Source organism: Hibiscus syriacus, unplaced genomic scaffold (genome assembly GCF_006381635.1).
Source record: "Hibiscus syriacus cultivar Baekdansim isolate YM2019G1 unplaced genomic scaffold, ASM638163v2 tig00111220_pilon, whole genome shotgun sequence".
NCBI lineage: Eukaryota > Viridiplantae > Streptophyta > Magnoliopsida > Malvales > Malvaceae > Hibiscus > Hibiscus syriacus.
In genome coordinates, this window is record NW_024063024.1 from 461237 (window position 1) to 481404 (window position 20168).

Below are 20168 nucleotides of genomic sequence, written 5' to 3' on the forward strand. Positions count from 1 at the left end.
AAAATCACCTCTGATACTACTCTCGAGTGTTGTTGAAAATGGGAAACTGAGCAAATGTCTTAAAAAAGTGTTGGTGGCTAGTAATTTGGTCTGTTAAAATATTCATGTAATTGCAGCTGCATATGTTATATATATATATATATTCTCAAACGGTCATAAACTGAAGTGAAGGGTCAACACTTAACCTGGTTTAGGTTTAAGAACTGTCATTGTGAAGCCTAGTGGGGGGAGATGAAGCCTGAGGGTTCTACATTTGGGACCCTTTTACAGATCCTTTATATGTGCGGTCACCACTTGACACTATTTGGCATTTTTTCCTTAACCTGGTTTAGGTTTAAGAACTGTCATTGTGAAGTCTAGTGGATATTTAAATTAAATATATAAATATTATATATATATATTTTAATTTAAATTAAATTTATTAATATTACATATATATATATATATATATATAAAATAATTATTTTTAATATTTATCGGGCCGGGTATTCGGGTAATCGGGGCATGGATTATCAAACCCGTCCCCGTTTAAAACATTCGATTTTTTCCCGTCCCCGTTTAAAACATTCGGCTTTTCCCCATCCCATCCCTATTTATCATCCCCGAAACTGACTCGTTTAATTCGATTTTCGATTTTTCCCGACGGATTCGATTTTTTTGTCCTCCCTAACTATTTGGCATTCTTTCCTTTTTCAGGTTCTTTTATTTTAATTTTTATGTTCATAATTTAGTAATTTAATATAAAATGATTATAAAATAATATATATTTAAAAGATTTTGTTATTTTTCAATAAATGTTTAAATATCTATATAAATGATGTGTTTGAATCGTAATCCTTTAAGGGTTAATTATTTCTTAATTACTGAGGTTATTTGATTGGTACTCAATAATTAAATATAAATTTAATAGTTAAAATTGTTCAACTTTTTAAATATATTAAGTAGATATAAGAAGGCTATAGCTTTAACTCCATAGTAAAATTGAGATTTTTGAAGAAAAAATTTGAATATAGTAATATACAAATTTACGTGAAATTTTTAAATAGAAAACATAGGTATAAAAATAATATAATATTAAGATTATAAGAAGTTCACAACTACAGGATTTTTTCGAACTTAAATCAACATTTTCAATCTTTATTAATTATTTTTTAGAGTTAATTTATTTGATGAGAAAAAAATAATTACAAATAGTTTTATTCGATATAAATTCTCACTTTGGTCAGTTCAATATGAGAGCCTCCCCATCTATTATGATCTTAATTACAAATATATATAATAATTACAAATAGTTTTATTTGAATTATGTTTAAATTTATTTTAGTCTAAATTTAAAATTATTTTGATTCTTGATCCGATCAAATTTATAATGATGATTATTTGAATAATTATTATATATATTTTAATGTTGATTATTGTATCTGTACTTGTGGCATCGATCAAATATATGTATATACATATATAAACGTATCATTTTGAAACAAATAAAAGAATTATAAATATTCATTAAAATTAGATCTGAATATTAATATTATTTCTTTTTGACCCGTTGATACTCATGGTTGTGCGTTGATTATAGACAGACCATTGGCCTCCATTTTTGTTCCTGGTTTCTTTTCGAATGATTTATCATGAAATAAGTCGTACTAAAGTAAATGGTATGACTTAAGAAGTCATTCTTTTCGGGGGGAAACACTACTAAAGTTGAGTGAATGCGACGGTCCAATATTTAATTATCTTATTAAGTAATTATAATATGCGTTTGTAATGATGAATTCATTAGGCTGCTTTGGCATTGAAATATCGGGCCTTATTTATTAAACAAGGGACATCAATTTGCAGTACAATATTATTATTTAGAGTAATAAGTTTAGATCGTAGATTCGAATGTTTGTCTATATTTGATATGTTTTATGAATTCAAATTTAGATATTAAATTATTACATCGTACATCTATTATCTGAATTCATAAACCTTCACCTTCCCTATTAATTTCAATTGCCACTCAAGACTTTTGGTAGTTGCACGTTAGGCTAAAGTAGCAAATGCATTAGGCTAGGAGATATATTTGGTGCTCGAATTATTTATCTGATTTGATAGACTTTGTAGGTAGAAATGAAGTCATATGTTAGAGAAAGGGGATAAAGAACAAGATTATGTGGGAAAAGGGGAATGGAAGGAGTATTTTGCCTTTAGGTCACCTTTTAATCGGTCGTGTCGATTGAGATTCCTTACTCGTTTGAAAATGGAATTATTGGACCACCTCATTGTTACACACTTTCTACCCTATCCCAACCTGCATTCTTCATCTTTCTCTCAACTATCAATTAATTTATTAAACAATTTTAATCTAATGCATCTAAATTTAGTTGAATAATCCATCCACAGATATTGATAAAATAATTTTTATTTTTTAATTAAAATTTATGTTTGTTTACTTATCATTACTTGTAATAGTAATGAATTTATTTTTCGTATCGTATGTAAATTATGGATTTAATATTTATATTAATTATATTTTCATTATTTTATTATTATGTATACGAAATGTAAAGACACGTCAAACCATGTGATGATATTCTTACAACTCATAATTGTACATTATCCCAACTTTTCGTGTCCAAAAAAATAATGACAAAAGACTTGGCTCGGGTTGTAGTGAAAATGTTGGCTTGATGGCCAAATGAAGCTGTACCACAACTAATCATACAGCTAATGCCCTTTATTGCTTTATTATATGTATCCAATTTTATAACCATGAGAAAAATAAGGGTTTAAAGTTTAATTTTAGATATACAAATAGTTGAGCATGGGGAGTTGCTTTATTGAGTCTTCCAACTATTAAAAGTTATAAAATGGTCTTCCGACTATAAGATGTTGGTTTGTTGAGTTCATCAACTATTAAAAGTTACAAATTAGTCATTTGACTATTCATATGTTCCAAACTCATCCTTTTTCATTAAGAAATTAACGGCAATTTGAGCTAGACATTAACATGCTAACTAAGATATGCTAAAATCTTATTCAAGAATCTCAAACGACTATCATATCTCAGGCAAGATGTTAACGTCTAGCTCAAACGACTCTCAATTTTTTACCGAAAAAGGACGAGTTTGAAACATACGAATAGTCGGGTGACCATTTTATAACTTTTAATAGAAGGTACTCAACAAAGCAACACCACATCGAAGGACCATTTAATAACTTTTAATAGTCGAGGGACCCAACAAAACAATACCCTATAGTCGGTGGATCATTTGTGTACTTTAACCTTTTTTATATTGTATTGTGTTTATTGCAACGACATATATAATAGATAATGTCACAATTAATTATAATAAACATTATAAGAGTTAATTGCAACATACATCCCTAAACTATGATTCTTAATTTAAATTAGTCCCTAAACTTTTGAATATTTTGATTCATCCCTAAATTATGACTCATATTATAAAGTGGTCCCCAAACTTTTAAACATTCCAAATTCATTGTCGGACTATGACCCTTATTCTAAATTAGTCCTCAAACTTTTGAATATTCCAACAATATCCCCTAAATCATTCAAAAATTCAAAGTTGAAATTAAGCCATTTAAAAGCTTAGGGATCAATATAGAATGAGGGTAATAGTTTGGGGGTGAATTTGTATGTTTAAAAGTTTAGAGACCGATTTAAAGTGAAAGCATAGTTTGCAGATAAAATTAGAATGTTAAAAAATTTGGAGTACAATTGAAAATGATGATCGTAATTTAAGGATATATGGTGCAATTAACTCACATTATGATAATGTTGGAGAGAATGTTACCTTCTAAAATTTGACAATTTCTATCCATATTCCATAATTCCAAAAAGAGAAATTTTAAAATTTTACCTTCTCTTAAAATTATGGCCTATCATTCACATACAAAATAAAATTATAATTAAATAAAATAAAAAAATTCATCAACTATCATTCAATTACTATAAATAACATACTAGACATATTTGTCTAAAATAAATATAGCAAAGAGAAAAAGAATTGATGGAGAATAAGATCGTCAGAGATTAGAAAGAGGAAACAAGAGTTTGCAAGCTGTGACATTTTTACTTATAAGATTATATTCATTTTCGTCTCATCATTTACATTAGATTTATTGGCTTTCTCATCTATAGGTGTGAAATAAAACTCGTTTCACTAACATCTCTATGTTCAATCAAATATTTTCTCATAGTTTATTTAATATGTGATAATAAAGAATCAATTTTTAAAATTATATATAATTTTTTATTTAATAATTTTTTTTTAAATTATATGTTAAATTTAATTATGTGTTGTGTATATATATGATTATTGTTATTTTTCGAGGTTTTGGGTTCAAACACTACATATACAAGGACGTAAGTGTTCATTGTCAATTGGTTGAGAGTCTTTAAACAAATACTACCTTATATTCACCTAGATTTATCAAAAAAAATATCGTTATAAATATACACAATTAAAATTAAACTAAAATTTTATGTATATAGTTGAAATTTAAATAAAACATTCTAAATATATAATAATCTCTTGCAACTTTTGAATATTATAAATTAATAAAAAAATACAAAAAAATTGTAGGTGAAGGCCTTGGATGGAAGCCCAAAAGTGTTTTTCATCCATGGAATACTATGAGATACAGCCCAGAAAGAATCTGAAGAATTATTTAATTAATTTCACCTACTTGAGAGAGTGGTTTCAGTCTACGACTGCAAAAAGGAATAAGTAAAGAGGTGATGGAGGGTGGAAGAGACAAAGAAGATGAACAAGATGGTATTTCCGTACATTCCCCTTGCAAAGCTCCACCGTCTTCCGCCTCTTCTCTTCCTAAGGTCTTTCGCTTTCGCCGGCGTTCGTCTTTCTCCGTTTTATATAATAATTATTATTTTTTTGTTGATTTTATTTAAAATTTGTATTTATTTCCGTGGATTTAATAGGAGCAACAGGAGGTAGAATTGGAGCTGAGGCTATTGGAAGCACTTGAAATCTATCCTCCCGTCAAATTACGAGGCACGTTTATCGCTTTAATATATATATAGTATATGTTAATTGTTTAAGGAGAAGTTCGTTTTTTTTTTCAGTTTAAAGATTGATTCTTAGAAACTAATTGAAGGGAAAAAATTATTATTATTATTATTTAATTCTAAAAGTAAAATATTATTGGAAATTTGAATTAATTTGATTCCTTTGATTTTGCTTGGTGCTGTGGTGAAAAATGGTTTAACTATATTTCAGCAAGAAAATTTAATAAATGTCTTTTGTGCTGTTATTTCCAGTGAAAGGTTAGCTTTTATATTATGTGTTTGTTTTGATAGTTTTAGAATCTAATGGTGCATTTTCATTTTTATTGTTTATGGATCAATTTTAAGCTTTACATGGTAAAGAAATCAGTACATCTAGCAGTTCATGCACATGTTTATGGTAAAACAGTTAGGATTCATTTGGTCTTTTACAATCTATATGAAAGCCTTACTTTGAATTGAATTTACTTCCCTGCAGGCGTGCATCGCCACTTTGTACTCTATGGTCTGATGGAATTCCTGCGGAAAAGGTTTGTTCCGCCTCCTGTCCTTCGTACTTCATATCAATACCCTCTTTTGATCACAGTGTTCTGATGAGTCATTTTTTTCCTTTTGCATTCTCTTATTGTTTGCTAAATGTTGTCACAGCCTTGACCGACATTTTTCTCCAGATGAGGTTTTACAATTGCTAGATCGTTTCTACAACTTAGAAGTTCTGGTAACCTTGTCCAATAGTTTATTTTCGTTTCCATTTATTAGTTTGATATTCCATTGAAGATTAGGTTTTGCATTGACTACTGTCTTGGATGTTTCCATGTCTGTATAAATCGACAAAAATGATAAATGGCTAGTTTCAATCATTTGTGTTCACTCACTGTGGTTGGATAGAGATACTTGCAAGTATAGTTTGGTTCACATGGTGATGATGGATTAAAAACAGAAATAGGTTGTTGCAAATGATTCTTTGTTTCCTTTTCCAACATAAGAATTGATAGCTGTGTGTATATGATGAGCAAATCTTTGCTGCCCATACTCTTCATTTTTGTTGTTGAAGTACCCGTGTTTGACATCTATTTCGGAAGCATAATCAAACATTGGTATTGGCATATATGATCATCGAAATATATAGACAACATAAAAAAAATTGAGTATGCTTATGCTGGCACATATCCAAGTCTGACACTCACCCTAATGCCAGGGTAATATAAAAGAAAAGTACCTGCTGAAAAATTGGACACCCTAAAACCTAAATGGTGCTATTGCTTTTTGGTCATCTTGAAAGGTAGTTATCACTGAGCTAATTTGTTCTTTTGTAAATTTCAGAAACCAGATGATGAAGAGATTGATATCCTAAATCACGAGGAAGATTTCTGCTTGCCACAAAGCTATTTTGTCAAGGAAGAACCCTAAATCATATTTTGGGGAATTGGGGCATTCATATATCTGCACTAAATATGGTTTTCTACTTGAGATCTGATGATATCTAACTGTGATAACTCATAATGTTCCTTGATCATGTTGCACAATATTATTGTAAAAATTAGGTTGCAATTTTGATGGAATGTGATTAGTTTGTTGACAGCTTCTTGCTCATTCAGAATTTTCCCTTTTTTGAGTAAAATATTTATCTAAAGGATATGCTTGGTTTTTTTAGTATAACTATTTGTATTTGACGCATATCAAACTAATTTGAATCGAAATTACATTAATCAAGTTTTCTTTATCATATTATTACAATTTGAACTATTAATCTTATTTAAGGGATCTAATGTCTCATCTTGTTAGATCAACTGGTAGTTAGTAGGATTTCTTTTTTTTTTCCCCTTGTGAAGTTATTAATTAATCATTTTTAATTAAATTTGTGCTTCTTTTTATTTTTTTATATTTAATTTACATGATGAAGTTATTAATATTCTTACAATTTTTTTTCATACATTTTCATCATACTAAAAAATGAAATATAATTCAACGCCCAAAGAAGGTAATTGACCAAGAAATTCCTTTTTTTTTTATTTGCATTGGCAAAATCAATAGAAGTTAATAAGTTATATTTTAAAAAATTTCTTACATTTATTAATGTTTCGTTTTCCGATTCAAGAAATCTTAAGCTTAATATTACTTTTAATTAGTTTTGGATTAAAATCTTAATATTCGTTTATTTGTGTTTCTTACATTTTTTTTTTTGATAAATTGTACTTCGATTCTTAAATAAAAAGTAAATGTTCTTTAAATCATTAACTCTTATGTAAGAGACATCAAGTTATTCTATCCAAAAAAAAAAAAAAGACATCAAGTTATTTACAAAGGTGTATCACATAAGAACTTGATAAAAGCAAAATTTAATCTCTGATTTAGATCCAATAAACGTTATATCACATAAGAAATTGATAAAAAAAAAACAAAATTTAATCTCTTATCTTGGTAATTTACAAAGTTTATTTTCGAATGATCATTTGTAGTCTTAAAGTATCACGTCATCTGAAGATAGAAATTCTGAATTTAATAATTATTTTGGACTAAATAAAATTTAAGTTAGAAAAACTATCGAATTAAGAGATTGGATGTTGCTTTTATCCGTCAATTGATGTTCTCGAAAATAGAAGCTTATAATATGACACAATGTAAGCAAAAGGAAACAATGTAAAGCAAAAAACATCCATAATTTCAACCAGTAACTTCATATTAGATAGAGAACATTCAATTAAAGCAAAAAGTAGAGGAAAAATGAAAACAAGTGGAAATTTAAGACATGGTTTGGATCAACTGATCAAATTTCACCATCTGGTTTTTGGTAGTACTGCAAATGATCGTTTAGCATTGTAAAATGGGCCAAACTGGCTGATCCAATCCTCTTGTAAGAAAGGTTCATAAGAAGCCAATTTAGGCAAAGAGCACCGGGAAACACATTGAATTTGCTCCCCCAATTCAGGCCCCCAGAATTTCTTCATCAATGTTTCTGCAAATACCAATTAGACAATTTCATGTAATGTAGCTATCATTATCGTTCTAATTAGTTTTTAAAGCTTCGAAACGTTTTAATTAAATCCTCAAAAGTACTAATATTGTATCAATAGGGTCCTACCGTAAGCTAGTTATAAACTCGAATTTGAAGTGGAATATATTTAAAACACGCGAGTCAACTTGGATGTGACATGTTATACAAGCTTTTCTATGCCATGTATATACACAGGTTTGAAAATTTGATCAATGTGTTTAAAATATGCTCCACATCATATATCCAAGTTTGCATTTAATGCACCACACCATACAGACTCTGTGGATTCAACTAGCATGCTTTGAAGTTTAAGGACTAATGTAGAATCCAGTCATAATTTGAGGGCATCTACTGAAATTAAACCAAAAAAATAAAAGAAGAAGAAACCATAGCTTCTGATAAGCCCTTACCTCGGCTTTTGCCTCAGATTTGGCTGCTGAGGATATAGTATCTTCACCTTTTACGCCGTCTTCATATACTTTGTCTAAGACAATGCTTCCCAAAGTTAGAAATCAAGGCTTCTATCAATTATGTTATTTGGATTTGGATGTTAATTTTACATACTTGATATAAATATACTCAAAAAATTTAAAAAATTAAATAAACCTCAAAACCGTGTTGTCGAATCTGTCACTGAATTAAATTATACAATACCTCCATCTTCAGGCAAATCAGAAGTCCAGAGAGTGAGATTGTCTCTTAGAAGCTGCATAATAAGGGTGCTATCCTTATATGACTCCTCACTCAAAGTGTCCAACTCGGAAATGGCTTCATCAAAAGCTTGCTTAGCCAAATGACATGCCCTGCAAATTCCTCAAAATATAACCACACATCTCACCTAATGTTTCAACCAATTACTATAACAGATTAACAGATATAGAGCTTATACCTCTCAGGTGAATTCATTATCTCATAGTAAAACACAGAGAAGTTAAGGGCGAGGCCAAGACGAATCGGATGAGTTGAAGGAAGATCAGTGTTTGCAGCAGCAGAAGCAGCCTAACAAGTAAAAAAGAAAGACGGAAAATTAGGTGTCTGCAGCAAGTGAAGAACACTATGATCAAATTATGGGATCTTTTTCTTATATATGATAAAAGGGTAAACATTAACTTACCTCATAACCTTTCAATGACTGCTCAGCAGCTTCTTTCCTCTCTTGATCTGTCTTGAACTCAGCAACATACCGGTAGTAATCACCTTTCCTGAATTCAATTACTTGGTATGTAAGTTTGCAATCGGAGAACACTCGTAATCTAATTCAATAAAACTAACAATCCCGGTAGCCATGGATGGACCTAAGGGTGCTGGAGTGCGGTCAATGCCCTGGAAATTTCAAATTCTAATGTAGTTTCTAAATTCTATTGATAATCTAATTTCGCACTACTAAATTTTTAATATAAATTCCTAAATCCATGCCCTAACATAAAATCCAACAGTCCCTACGAATAGCATAAAAATTCTCAGTCGGAGAATACTAGTGAATAGTGAATGACGCTTTATAAAATTAAAACAATTTGCATTCTAGTGTTCGTTCTTTGTACCAAATCGATATGCATTTCAGGTAACATTACTTCAATGGCAATTTGGAGTCAATATACTACCATTGGGAGAGATTTAAAATAAACCCAAAATCCATCTGTAGAGGGTAAACGTAACTTACATCTTGTAGTAAAAAACAGTGGCTTCACCAGAGGAGGAAGAAGGGATAAGATGCTTATCGATGATGCTCAAAATGTCAGTGCAAATATTGGAAAGCTCTTCTTCTACTTTTCGACGGTACCCTTTGATCAGCTTAACATTCTCTTCGTTTCCTTTGGATTCCTCTTTCTGTTCGATCGAAGACATGATCCGCCACGAAGCTCTCCGTGCACCGATCACGTTCTTGTATCCCACCGAAAGTAGGTTCCTCTCTTCCACGGTGAGTTGGCAGTTGAGTTTCGCCACTTTTTTCATACTCTCCACCATTTCTGCCTCACACCCAGAAACGAGAAACAAAGAACAGAAAAATTCAAACTTAAATCGTTAAAGCTTGTTCAACCTCGAAAGAAATTGAAAAACCATCATTGTTTTTTTATTACCTTCGTAACGCTCGGCTTGTTCGGCGAGTTTGGTCAAGTAAACATGAGTTTCTCTCTCTTTCTCTGGAGTGGACATTGTTGAGAATGAGAGAAAGAACAGATAGAACAGTGTTTTTTTTCAAAAAGGAAAACAAACCAGAAAGAAAAATGGCGGAATGAGAGAGAGAAAAGGGGAAAGATGATAACTTATACAAGAGAGTCAAAGGGTGGAGCAAAGTTTGAGGGGAGGCATTGAAAGGCGAAGCGCGCCATTCGTTGTTTTTCTTGTTCTTCTTTTAACTTGCTCGGACTTGTTCAATACCCTTTCCAATCGGAGTAAGATGCTGACATTTCATTTTTTTTTTAATTTCTCTTTGTTATTTCAATTAGCGGACTTGTTCAAGATTTTCTCAACACCATAATACATAATTTATTGATACAATGGGACAATAACTCTGATTTTCTCAACACCATAATACATAATTATCACTTTCCCATAATTAAATTACCTAATAATTGCACGATCAATGATAAATAATTATTATTATTTCTTGAGATCTTAAATTGAACACTATAAATATTAAAGGTATGAACGTTTAATGTGAAATATTGTACTTACTTATATCAATAAAAAAAATTACCCAATAATTTACTTAGAAGTCTTGTTTACAAAATTTCTCAACAAAACAAAATAATGAGGTTGTAGCTCAAATGATAGGGCGCTTGCTTTGTAAGTGAGAGGTACAGGGTTCAATCCACTGTAGCTCCAGTAATTTATTATTTATATTAAATACTAAAAGTTCCCAATTAATCAATCTACGTATAGGGAATTTTTGTTATTACACACTAAAAGATCCCCTAAACTGTATTAAAAACAATCTTTTTGATAATAAAAAATGATCCCCGTTATTATAATAATGTCCATTTTGACTATATCAATAAGTTTGATGTTGAACCCTGTACCTCAATGACCATTTTGTAACACTGAAAAGCTTGATTACCAAATGACCATTTTGTAATGACCTGTTTTCTTAATGATCATTATATAACATCGAAAAGTTTGTTGATAAAAAAGATCATTTTAACAAAGGTAAGTGACCACTAATGAACTTTACCTCATATAAAATGGTTGATTTGAGGGATCTTATGAAGATGGGGTATTTGATTTTATGAATTTGGTGGAAGCTGAAGGGTTTGAATATGATTTGGTGCCCTTGTGAAAATGATGGAGACGCTATTTAAGATTAATTACAGGAAATGAAGAGAATGGATGATTTGCGGCATTCATGTTACAGACTTTGTGATCAAGTAGATGCCCAAGCCAGTATGATGTTCGAGGAAATGTGCCAGAGAGGGATCAAAGATGATGAATCAAATAGAGGAGGGAGACTCAGACAAGCTTATTGGACTAACGAAGGGATTGATAAGTCAAATATCACTGCTTACCAGTTCATCATGTTGATAATATAGAAATACACGCAAAATGGCTTTTTGAATATCGGTTCCCATTTGCAACACAACTTTCCTTTTTCTCATGGAGAAACTTCCTTCAATGAGATTCGATTTAGATCATTCCGAGATTATAATATAAATTCGATTACGATTTTGAACTAAATAAGATCTTGTCAAAAATATTTTTCAAAGGTCGAACCACACCCCAACTCATATGCATCAAAAGGTGTCCGTGCGGCTACAAACGATTACTTTTCTACGTCAGGAGGTTGATAACGAGATTTCGAATCAACTTATTGTCTTTAAAAGGTGTATCGCAAAATCGAGAGTAATACCAAAGATCCAGATTTGTTTATATAAACTACATTGGCGGAGAAATGAGGAACCATTCTCAAGGCACAAACCTCAAACATCCGTTAGAGATTATATAGTTTAATCTATTTGTAATTATCACATTTCATGGCCATTGCACAGCAATAAAATTGATGGTTCGATACAAGGAATTTGATATCGAAATAATAAAGAAATCAACAAACTCAAAATTAAGACCTAGGTGAAAAATTAACGCGGATAAATGAATTGGCTACAAATACCTTGGCAAAGAAAACGAATCACAGCTACTTTTGCAGCAAACTTTGTTTCTAAGCTAATCTACAATCCTCCACCATGCTCCTTCGGTCATTAATATCGAACCGCTTGAAACTCCGGAGCATAGGCTCAGGTTGTCATGCCACAGACAGTTCATCCTCTGCCAAAATAGCTACATCATCGATTCCAAGACATAATACCTAAATATAATCTCTACACAAATGATGCTAGCTAACTTAATGTGAGGTGCAATTTTGGTAAGTGTCGATGCCTAAAATCCGGTGTGTAGAACATATACCATCAAAAGCTTGAAAGGATTCATGGCATAAAATCCGGTTAGCATTTTGTCTACTGAGGCCACTTACTCTGTGCATTTAAAAACCAAAGGCAATCCGGTTCCAATATGAGAAATCAATTAGAGGCTCACAAATTGTGCATGCATGCATGGGTGTGAAAAAAGGTGTTTTGGTGGATTGATTAGAAGATTACCAGATCAAGAAAAGTTTACAATCCGCAGGCTTGAGACCTTTCGGTGCTCAATCAATCATTTCTTCAGAAAAGGTTTCTGACAAACAAGTAGGCGCTGATCACTACCATTCTGAAGGTCGATCACCCTCGCATCCCATCGTATTTGTGTAGCATGTGCACGCGCCAACTCTATAACTCCTAATTTATCAGAGAGCACAACCCAGCCCTGCAAAAAAACACGAGCTCCAATTATGAATATTGATAACTTCTAATATTCGGTTGCACAGGTAGGTAATAACTATTTCAGAAACAATTAATTAATACAACACATTCTAGAGCTTTGATTAGAAAACCACATTCATTTTGGAGGGGGATTATTCAAGAGATTTAGGATGCTAGATTTCAAGCACAAACTCTGAAAAAAAAAATTTACCTCGGGACGAAGAATTCGATCCATCTCTATAAATAATTCCATCAAACCACACCTCTCTGAAGTAAGCAGTGATAGGAGTCCATCTGCATGAAGCATGTCATATGTTCGAGGATATGTTGGGAAGGATTCGCACCTGTACAGCACCAGATACATAAGATAAAAATGTTCTTTCAGCATTCAAAATATACATCAGAAATGAGCAAGCTTAAAATGAAGATTTGAATGTTCAACCTGATCTCAAAGAGAGAAAACTGTACATACAGACTCCAAATGTAAATTCTATTTACAAATAGCAATCATGTCTTTATTTGAAACATTGATTTGAGCAAATAAGCCACTTATAATTCAACAACTCAAGGTAGATACGGAAAAATTATAGGCAACAATAATATTCAATTTTAAGAATGAATCTGAATAAAAAGCAAACTATTTTAATTTTTAACTGAATATTTATGATCCAAAATTTTAAATGTTATCTTAATCTGGGAACACAAAAAAGTAAGAACACTTCTGAAAACTAGTGAAGATATTTATACCCAAACAAAGATGTTAAAACTCAAATTCCAAAACAAGCGCATAGTTATCAACTCAAACATATTGCTTTGAAGTTGTAAAACAACTAACCAGTCGTGCAAAACACCAAGAAAACCCCGGTCAAGAATGAGAGGAAGCGTATTGCGTGCCCTAACAGGCACCACATTCATCACCCACACCATTTTCTTTTTCTCCAGTAATGCAGCATTCAAGCCCCCATAATGAGCATTCATGTCCATCACATTGCGTACCATATTAAATGGAGGCAAAGGATCTTCATCTCCTGGCCTCTTGGGATGGTCAGAGAAAATTAATGGTGTAAGCAGAGACCAATAGTTTTTTAAAGCTAATTTCCAAACTTGCAAGTCTTCAAAGAAATCCTCCTGACTGACTCCTGCAAAGATTAAATTATATCAATATGTTAGCCAACTAAATCATCTACTACAGATTGCATGTCGCAGCACAATAGCAACATAAAAAAGCATGTGCAGGCAGAAAAAAATGAGTTGGAACAATACTTTCCATGAATTTCAAGCTCCGCAGAGCTCAAATCTGAGTTAGAGGACCTGTTCTGAATAGGAATCCAGCGTTTGCTGGAAGTTCCAGTAATACATGGCACCAAGGCCCGATAATAGGGTGCGTCATATCCTTCTTTGCAAAGGGTTACATCACTCTTCCTGCTATATTCAAGAAATAGAAGTTAGAAAAACAACAGAGCTGGTCTGACAGTTACAAGTTAAGCAAACCAAATACAACTAATTCAAAATAAAAAGGTATAACACAACCTAAAAGGCATTTTACGAAATTGGAAGCCAGTTCCATTATGCAATTTAACTAAGATTTACCAACAGAAGAGCGAAAATTATAAATGTATACTCACTTAGAAGAATAGCAATGAGCATCAGCAGTTTTCTGCCAGATGAAAGTATCATCCTGCTGGGCAATAAGACTCCAACAAATTTTCTCAGTAAATTGTTCCAGTGGCGTTAACTTGTTTCTTTTCTTCGTACTTGTTGAACTTCCACGTGGCTTACTTGTCGGTGAGGTTAAAACAAAATAACCTCCAGGCTTGAGTAACCGATCTATCTCCATAAGGAACATACCCTCTGTTTTACAAACATACTCTCTGTTTTACAAAGTCATATTTTGACAGCAAAGCATATTTAATTTCAGAATACGGAAGCTACTTGAGGACGAATTTTCAGCATTAAAATACATCTCATGCATAAAGTCATGCATTATCAATAAAATTCTATAATGAAACATGACATAGTGATTATCACTAAAAAATAGAAGGAAAAGAATTGTTGCATAACCCATTTTCCCAAATAATTCTTAAAGTAAAAGAGAAGAGTATCAATAAATAACATAATCCTATTATTAAACAGAGAAAGTACCTTTCTTGTCCCAAACAATACCGCACTGTGCACAATGAACCATGTCATATGATAATGATGGGTATGGCAGTTGTCTTGATATGAAATTGCCAATCATTGCTGGAAGACCTCTCTCGAGAGCTAGTTGAACTTGGCTTCCAGTTGCCTCATATGCGGCAATACAAAGAGCCATTAACTTAAGTGAAACTAAATGAGCTCCAAAACTTCCAAATCCACAACCAATATCGAGTACAGTGCGCACCTGTAATCAAAGTAGGAGATTAAATACCGTAGAGTGAAGATAGTTTTAGTTCCCCTTGAAGTCGATACAATATCTTTCTTATATTTTAAACAGGACATGCTATTAGAAAAAATTATTCCCAAAATATCACTCCTAAAGCTCAAGGTACTCCATAATGCTAAAAGTAGTAGAAAATTATGATAAAGTGAAATAAAAGACATACACCGGCTTGAAAAAATTCGTAGTCACTTCCCAGTCCCAACATCTCTGCAATCTGGCGAGAATAATCTTTGACACCATCAAATATTAAGCCATCCTCCGGGTGAAAAGCAATTTGATTCTCTTCTAGCAACATGATTCTAGTAAAGTAGTCAAAATATTAATAAGGTAAATCAGAAAGCTGCTTTTGATCATATAAAGAACAATGAAAGAATATTATAAGCAGCTAAAGAAATCACACAGTGGTGAATTGTAAAATATAAAGTTAGTAAACAATGGATATGGGCCTCATACTTTGCCACTTTTACAAAGCATCCAAATGCATTTAATAAATACCTTTTTGTCATGCTTCCAGAAGAAAGGAATTGGTCTTTTGTTATCTTGACATTTCCACTCCATATCACATCCCTACCAGCAGGCCAACGGAGTGGGATCTTATAATCTTTCGGAGAGCGAACTAAACACCAGTTTCCTTGCCCAGACACTTCACAATGCCGATCAAACTCCTCTCCATCTTTAAACCCTAATATCGTATTTGCTGTCACATTGTAACAAGGTACATAATTTTCTCTTTCTTTGCTACAAAGACCAAGCTCCCTTTGTCGACTAGCTCCCGACACGATAGTTCTCAACTCAAAATAATCAACTGCTGCTTGCTCCTTCAGCCTTCTATAGTTTGTATAGATCTCAGGTACCGGAGTGGAAGGTACAGAGTCAAAGGAATTAGAAGAAGACGATCCAAAGACTGCAATCAGCGCAAGCACGCTAACAAAGCACAATAACAACCAGCTGACAGGCGGTCTGGGACCAAAAATTACTGAGAGTTTATTGAGCCAGGGGCTTCTCATGTCCAAAATTTCAAAGGTTAAAAGATTGGAAAACCACTAAATCACCACCCCTTCAGTTAAAGCTCCAAGAACAGTGAAAACCATAACCTATGATCACATACGAGCTTCTGTATATGTTACAGTAAATCTGGATAAGCCCAACAAGAATTGAAATCCCCTACCCTACACTCCTTCAGCAGCAATCTTCTGCTAACCAACACAAGCAACAGAGAAAAAAATAGAACAAAATCCAAAGTTCACTATAAATCCACCAGAACCAGTATATATAAAAAATCACAAAAACCAAGCTGAATTTCAATTCCTTATTACGGATCAATAATTCCACCTCCAGAAGTGAATCACACAACTCCTGATCCAATGCAGAGCATAAAATTTACCGTTGTAAATATTTTACCAGAATCCAAACAGAGCCAACGGAAACTCAATTTTGAGTAATGTCAATCCCTCAGTCTCCGGCAAGTGACCGAATCGCATGAAGCTGCAAATGATCAACTAAAATGAGGACTCAAAAATAAGGAAATTATAATTCTTTAAAGGTGAATTTGGCAGATGAAATGCTATTGAATCTAACACGAGTTTTCTAACGGAATTTACATCCTCGGAAAAAAAAAAGGAAATGCAAAACTTTCCGTTTTTAGAATCCAGAAAACAGAAGTCGGATCTCAAAAAGGAAACAATGACAGATCAAGATCATTAAAAACCAAGCGAAGTAAATCGAACACTGGAAACAAAATTATAAAAAAAAACAGAAACAATTAGGGTTTACGTGGGAGCTTACCGGTGGAGATTCAAAATCTGGAAATTGACAAATGGAGGAGAGAGTGATTGAACAAACAGAAGTGTTAATAAAATAATCAGATCTGAAGGCAAATGGACAAACAGAGAGCAGAAATGATTTAGTGAAAATGATTTGTTTAATTTGGATTTATGATGTTTGGCTGTTTGCCGACTTTTATTATTATTTGTTTTATTGTTCGTCAAATTTTGTTTTGGTCCATATATTATGTTAAAATTTGAAATTTAATTTCAATACTTTAATTTTAATACAATAGGATATCAATAGATATTATGGAGCGACATTCTTAATCAAATTTATTTCATTCATAACGTTAAATTTTGTATCTTTACTATTATTTAAAGAATTTAGTATTCACTAAATCAATCGGTTGTTGGTGAGATTTACATATTTTAATTAATATTTGTAATTGTTTTGGAGTTGCTTAACTGCTTAGAAACTCTTGAACCAAAAAAATTGATTAATCTTATGAGTATTTTTTCGTTGAATTAATCTCTTCTTATTCTAAAATTTCATCCTTCTAACCAATGTAGATTATAAATGTAACAGTTATTTTGAATCAGTTAGTATCATATGTAACATTATAATATTATCATATGACATTTTTAGAAATTTATTTATTTTGTTAAAAAAAGCAAACTTTTAATATATATATATATATATATATATATATATATATATATATATATATATTAGTTATCTTTAAAATTTTGTAAATTTCATGTGATATAATCGTAAGCGTGAACAATATCTCTCTAAAACTGTTATAATAAAAATTTATCAAATGACTTTATTAATTTAATTTATTGGTTTTAGAGTTCAATTACGTATAATTTTTTTAGGAATTTAATTCATTTTTAAAAATATGTAAGCTAGATTTCAAATTCTATGATAAAAGAGGGACCAAAGTAAGTAATTTGACCTTATTACTAAATGGTGGGGTGTGTTTGGTTTCTTTTTGAAATGTACGCTATGGAAAAGAAAAATCAGAATGACAGGTGATGGTGATGCTGTTACTGATTGGGCGGCTCATGTTCTTTTATTCCGTGTAGTCAAGTGAAATCAACGATCCTGATTTAGCCGTCAAAAAGATTAAGAGGAGGTCTCGTTAAGAGTGCATTTAAGGCAATTTTGTTTCTAAGGATATGGTTTAGGATTTAAAATCTAAACAGATAAGTAATTCATTTTAAGTTTTGTATTTTAAAAGCTAGTTAATATCTGAAGTTTTTTTTATAATAAAAAGTTTAAAAATGAAGTATAAAATAGAGTAAAATGCACTTTAATTATTTTAAAGCGATTGTTTTAGCCGTTAAGCTTTCAAGAGTTACAAAATAATTATTAAATTTATCAAATTATTATAAAATGATCACTATAAGATATCATAATTGTGAAAACTTAAAAGCAATTCTACATATAAGAGACCTTGAGTTTTACCTCGAAGAGGGATGCACACAAAGCAAACAATACTAGATCATGAACATTATATAAAATTGAGTGAAATGCATGAGAAATTATTGAATTATGTGTTAGAATGATGTGTTAGTTATTAAACTTTCAAAAGTCACACAAAAATTAATAAATTTATAAATGAATGTAAAATGGACATCAAATTAATCAAAATTTTATAATTATTATACCGCCGCAATGAACATTTTATAACAGTTCAAAAAAAAATTAATGACAATTTTACAACTTTTAAAAATTCAATGACCAAAACAATTATTTAAACATAGTTAAGGACCTCTAGTGTACTTTACCCTAAGGAGCCCATGATTGAATTATAATTTCATTTATAAAGATTAAAATATAAATGTACCATTATATTAAACAATGAAATCATGTTTAAAGTTACCATCTAGCATGTCATGCAATATGGAGGATTGTGTCAGAATCCAGGCTTGCATTAGCAGAGACTGAGCTGTGCCCACTGCACTGCCATGGCCCCATTACCAACAAATGAATTACCCTCGTCTAGTGTCAGGGTTTAAAGCCCACCCGAGTTTAAAATTTTCAGGCAGGCAAACATTTCAGTCTGTTCCAGCAGATTAGTTTTATGGATTCAATGATCCATGGTAAAAAGTTAACTGTTCAGTTTACCTATAAATCATTTAACTGTTCCATTTATACCCCATTTTTCTGTCAGTAAAAAGCATAGCATATAGCAGAAAAGGACTCAAGATGGTGGGGATGATTCCAGTTTTTCAGACACTATTGAAAATATTGGGACACTGATCATTTCAATGTACCATGAATAGACATGTGGATTTTAGCCCTGAACCAGAAGACCTACCCCGATCAACTTGAATTCAAGCCTAGCTCGAATGGATTTTGACTCGGTTCGATCTTATAAGGTGATATTTGGTTTTTTTTATCAATTTCCCCGCCATCAAGCTTCTTTGGTTCTCGTGTCCCTCCCGCAAAAGGGCGTAATCCTCTACGTGCTCGTGCCGGTGTCTTCAGGTTAGATCACCTGGTCTCACACAGACAAGTTGAAGTTTGTTACACTTCATATTTGTTAGATCACCTGGTCTCACACAGGCAATCATGTTACCTGGCTTCTTGCACAAATCATTCGAGAGGAGCATGTCATGACTTCTTTGAATACTGATTCTAGAAAAGTTGTTTCTAAATGAAAAATATATATATTCGGATAGGTTCAAGGATGAGTTTTCATCCCAAAATTTAGGGCAGGTGGAATATTCTCTAAAGTCGGGAAAAGTAGAGGTCGAGTGGAGGGCAGTAATTTTCAGACAAGGGTCGGGTGGGCCTAAAAACTACCTACCCCACCCATGCCCATCCCTACTCATGAGGTTGAGAAAGTCATGTAGCTTGACTCTTCATTTTTCCTGGAGTATTCGCTTCTAAAACATGTGTCCAACATCTTTATAAGGAGACGCAACTTCTCAGGATTCTCCAAATACATGAATTTTTTTAGAAAGTCCAAGTCTAACCATACCTGTGTGAGATACATACTAGCATCCTACACTCACACTCGAGTCTGAATAACATGGAGAGAATCATCCGTTCACCACTGCAATAATTGAACTCAATCGGCAAAACCCTGCAACTCAGCACATTAACAGAATCCTGTAAAAGTAAACTGGCCCCTTCATGGCTCTCAATACC

At 32.1% G+C, this 20168-nt stretch overlaps 3 protein-coding genes across 5 annotated transcripts; 1 reads left to right on the forward strand and 2 right to left on the reverse strand.

Moving 5' to 3' along the window:
* The first annotated feature begins 4694 nt into the window (after positions 1 to 4694).
* LOC120156405 lies at positions 4695 to 6616 on the forward strand. The gene is made up of 5 exons (XM_039167716.1): positions 4695 to 4846; positions 4952 to 5024; positions 5514 to 5565; positions 5684 to 5753; positions 6359 to 6616. The coding sequence occupies exons 1-5, from the start codon at positions 4751 to 4753 to the stop codon at positions 6443 to 6445; spliced, it is 378 nt and encodes a 125-aa protein (XP_039023647.1). The 5' UTR covers positions 4695 to 4750; the 3' UTR covers positions 6446 to 6616.
* Positions 6617 to 7689: 1073 nt separating this feature from the next.
* LOC120156422 (14-3-3-like protein GF14 iota) lies at positions 7690 to 10222 on the reverse strand. Its single transcript, XM_039167731.1, has 7 exons — positions 10109 to 10222; positions 9691 to 9997; positions 9145 to 9232; positions 8920 to 9029; positions 8684 to 8833; positions 8441 to 8504; positions 7690 to 7991 (listed from the first exon to the last, which is right to left on the reverse strand). The coding sequence occupies exons 1-7, from the start codon at positions 10182 to 10184 to the stop codon at positions 7983 to 7985; spliced, it is 804 nt and encodes a 267-aa protein (XP_039023662.1). The 5' UTR covers positions 10185 to 10222; the 3' UTR covers positions 7690 to 7982.
* Positions 10223 to 11974: 1752 nt separating this feature from the next.
* On the reverse strand, positions 11975 to 16261 carry LOC120156435 (probable methyltransferase PMT5). 3 transcript variants are annotated; one of them, XM_039167750.1, is made up of 9 exons: positions 15735 to 16261; positions 15403 to 15538; positions 14960 to 15200; positions 14443 to 14668; positions 14085 to 14239; positions 13653 to 13956; positions 13029 to 13161; positions 12617 to 12821; positions 11975 to 12287 (listed from the first exon to the last, which is right to left on the reverse strand). In XM_039167750.1, the coding sequence occupies exons 1-8, from the start codon at positions 16244 to 16246 to the stop codon at positions 12672 to 12674; spliced, it is 1857 nt and encodes a 618-aa protein (XP_039023681.1). In that variant the 5' UTR covers positions 16247 to 16261; the 3' UTR covers positions 11975 to 12287; positions 12617 to 12671. The 3 variants fall into 3 exon arrangements, with proteins under 3 accessions (XP_039023681.1, XP_039023680.1, XP_039023682.1); XM_039167749.1 differs by having other exon boundaries at positions 14085 to 14242; XM_039167751.1 differs by lacking the exons at positions 11975 to 12287; positions 12617 to 12821; positions 13029 to 13161 and having other exon boundaries at positions 13785 to 13956; positions 14081 to 14242.
* Between the last annotated feature and the right edge of the window lie 3907 nt (positions 16262 to 20168).

Bases quoted from the DNA above. Each gene is read 5' to 3' on its own strand.
- LOC120156405 (XM_039167716.1), top strand. From the start codon at position 4,751: ATGGAGGGTGGAAGAGACAAAGAAGATGAACAAGATGGTATTTCCGTA. The intron at 4,847-4,951 runs GTCTTTCGCTTT...TGGATTTAATAG, and splicing joins CCGCCTCTTCTCTTCCTAAG to GAGCAACAGGAGGTAGAATT. The intron at 5,754-6,358 runs GTAACCTTGTCC...TGTAAATTTCAG, and splicing joins TCTACAACTTAGAAGTTCTG to AAACCAGATGATGAAGAGAT.
- LOC120156422 (XM_039167731.1), bottom strand. From the start codon at position 10,184: ATGTCCACTCCAGAGAAAGAGAGAGAAACTCATGTTTACTTGACCAAA. The intron at 8,834-8,919 runs GTATAAGCTCTA...AGGAATTTGCAG, and splicing joins ATAATGAATTCACCTGAGAG to GGCATGTCATTTGGCTAAGC. The intron at 8,505-8,683 runs TATTGTATAATT...AGACAAAGTATA, and splicing joins GATTTGCCTGAAGATGGAGG to TGAAGACGGCGTAAAAGGTG.
- LOC120156435 (XM_039167749.1), bottom strand. From the start codon at position 16,246: ATGAGAAGCCCCTGGCTCAATAAACTCTCAGTAATTTTTGGTCCCAGA. The intron at 15,201-15,402 runs GTATGTCTTTTA...CTTTGATTACAG, and splicing joins ACGAATTTTTTCAAGCCGGT to GTGCGCACTGTACTCGATAT. The intron at 13,162-13,652 runs GTTAGTTGTTTT...GGTGCTGTACAG, and splicing joins CTTGGTGTTTTGCACGACTG to GTGCGAATCCTTCCCAACAT.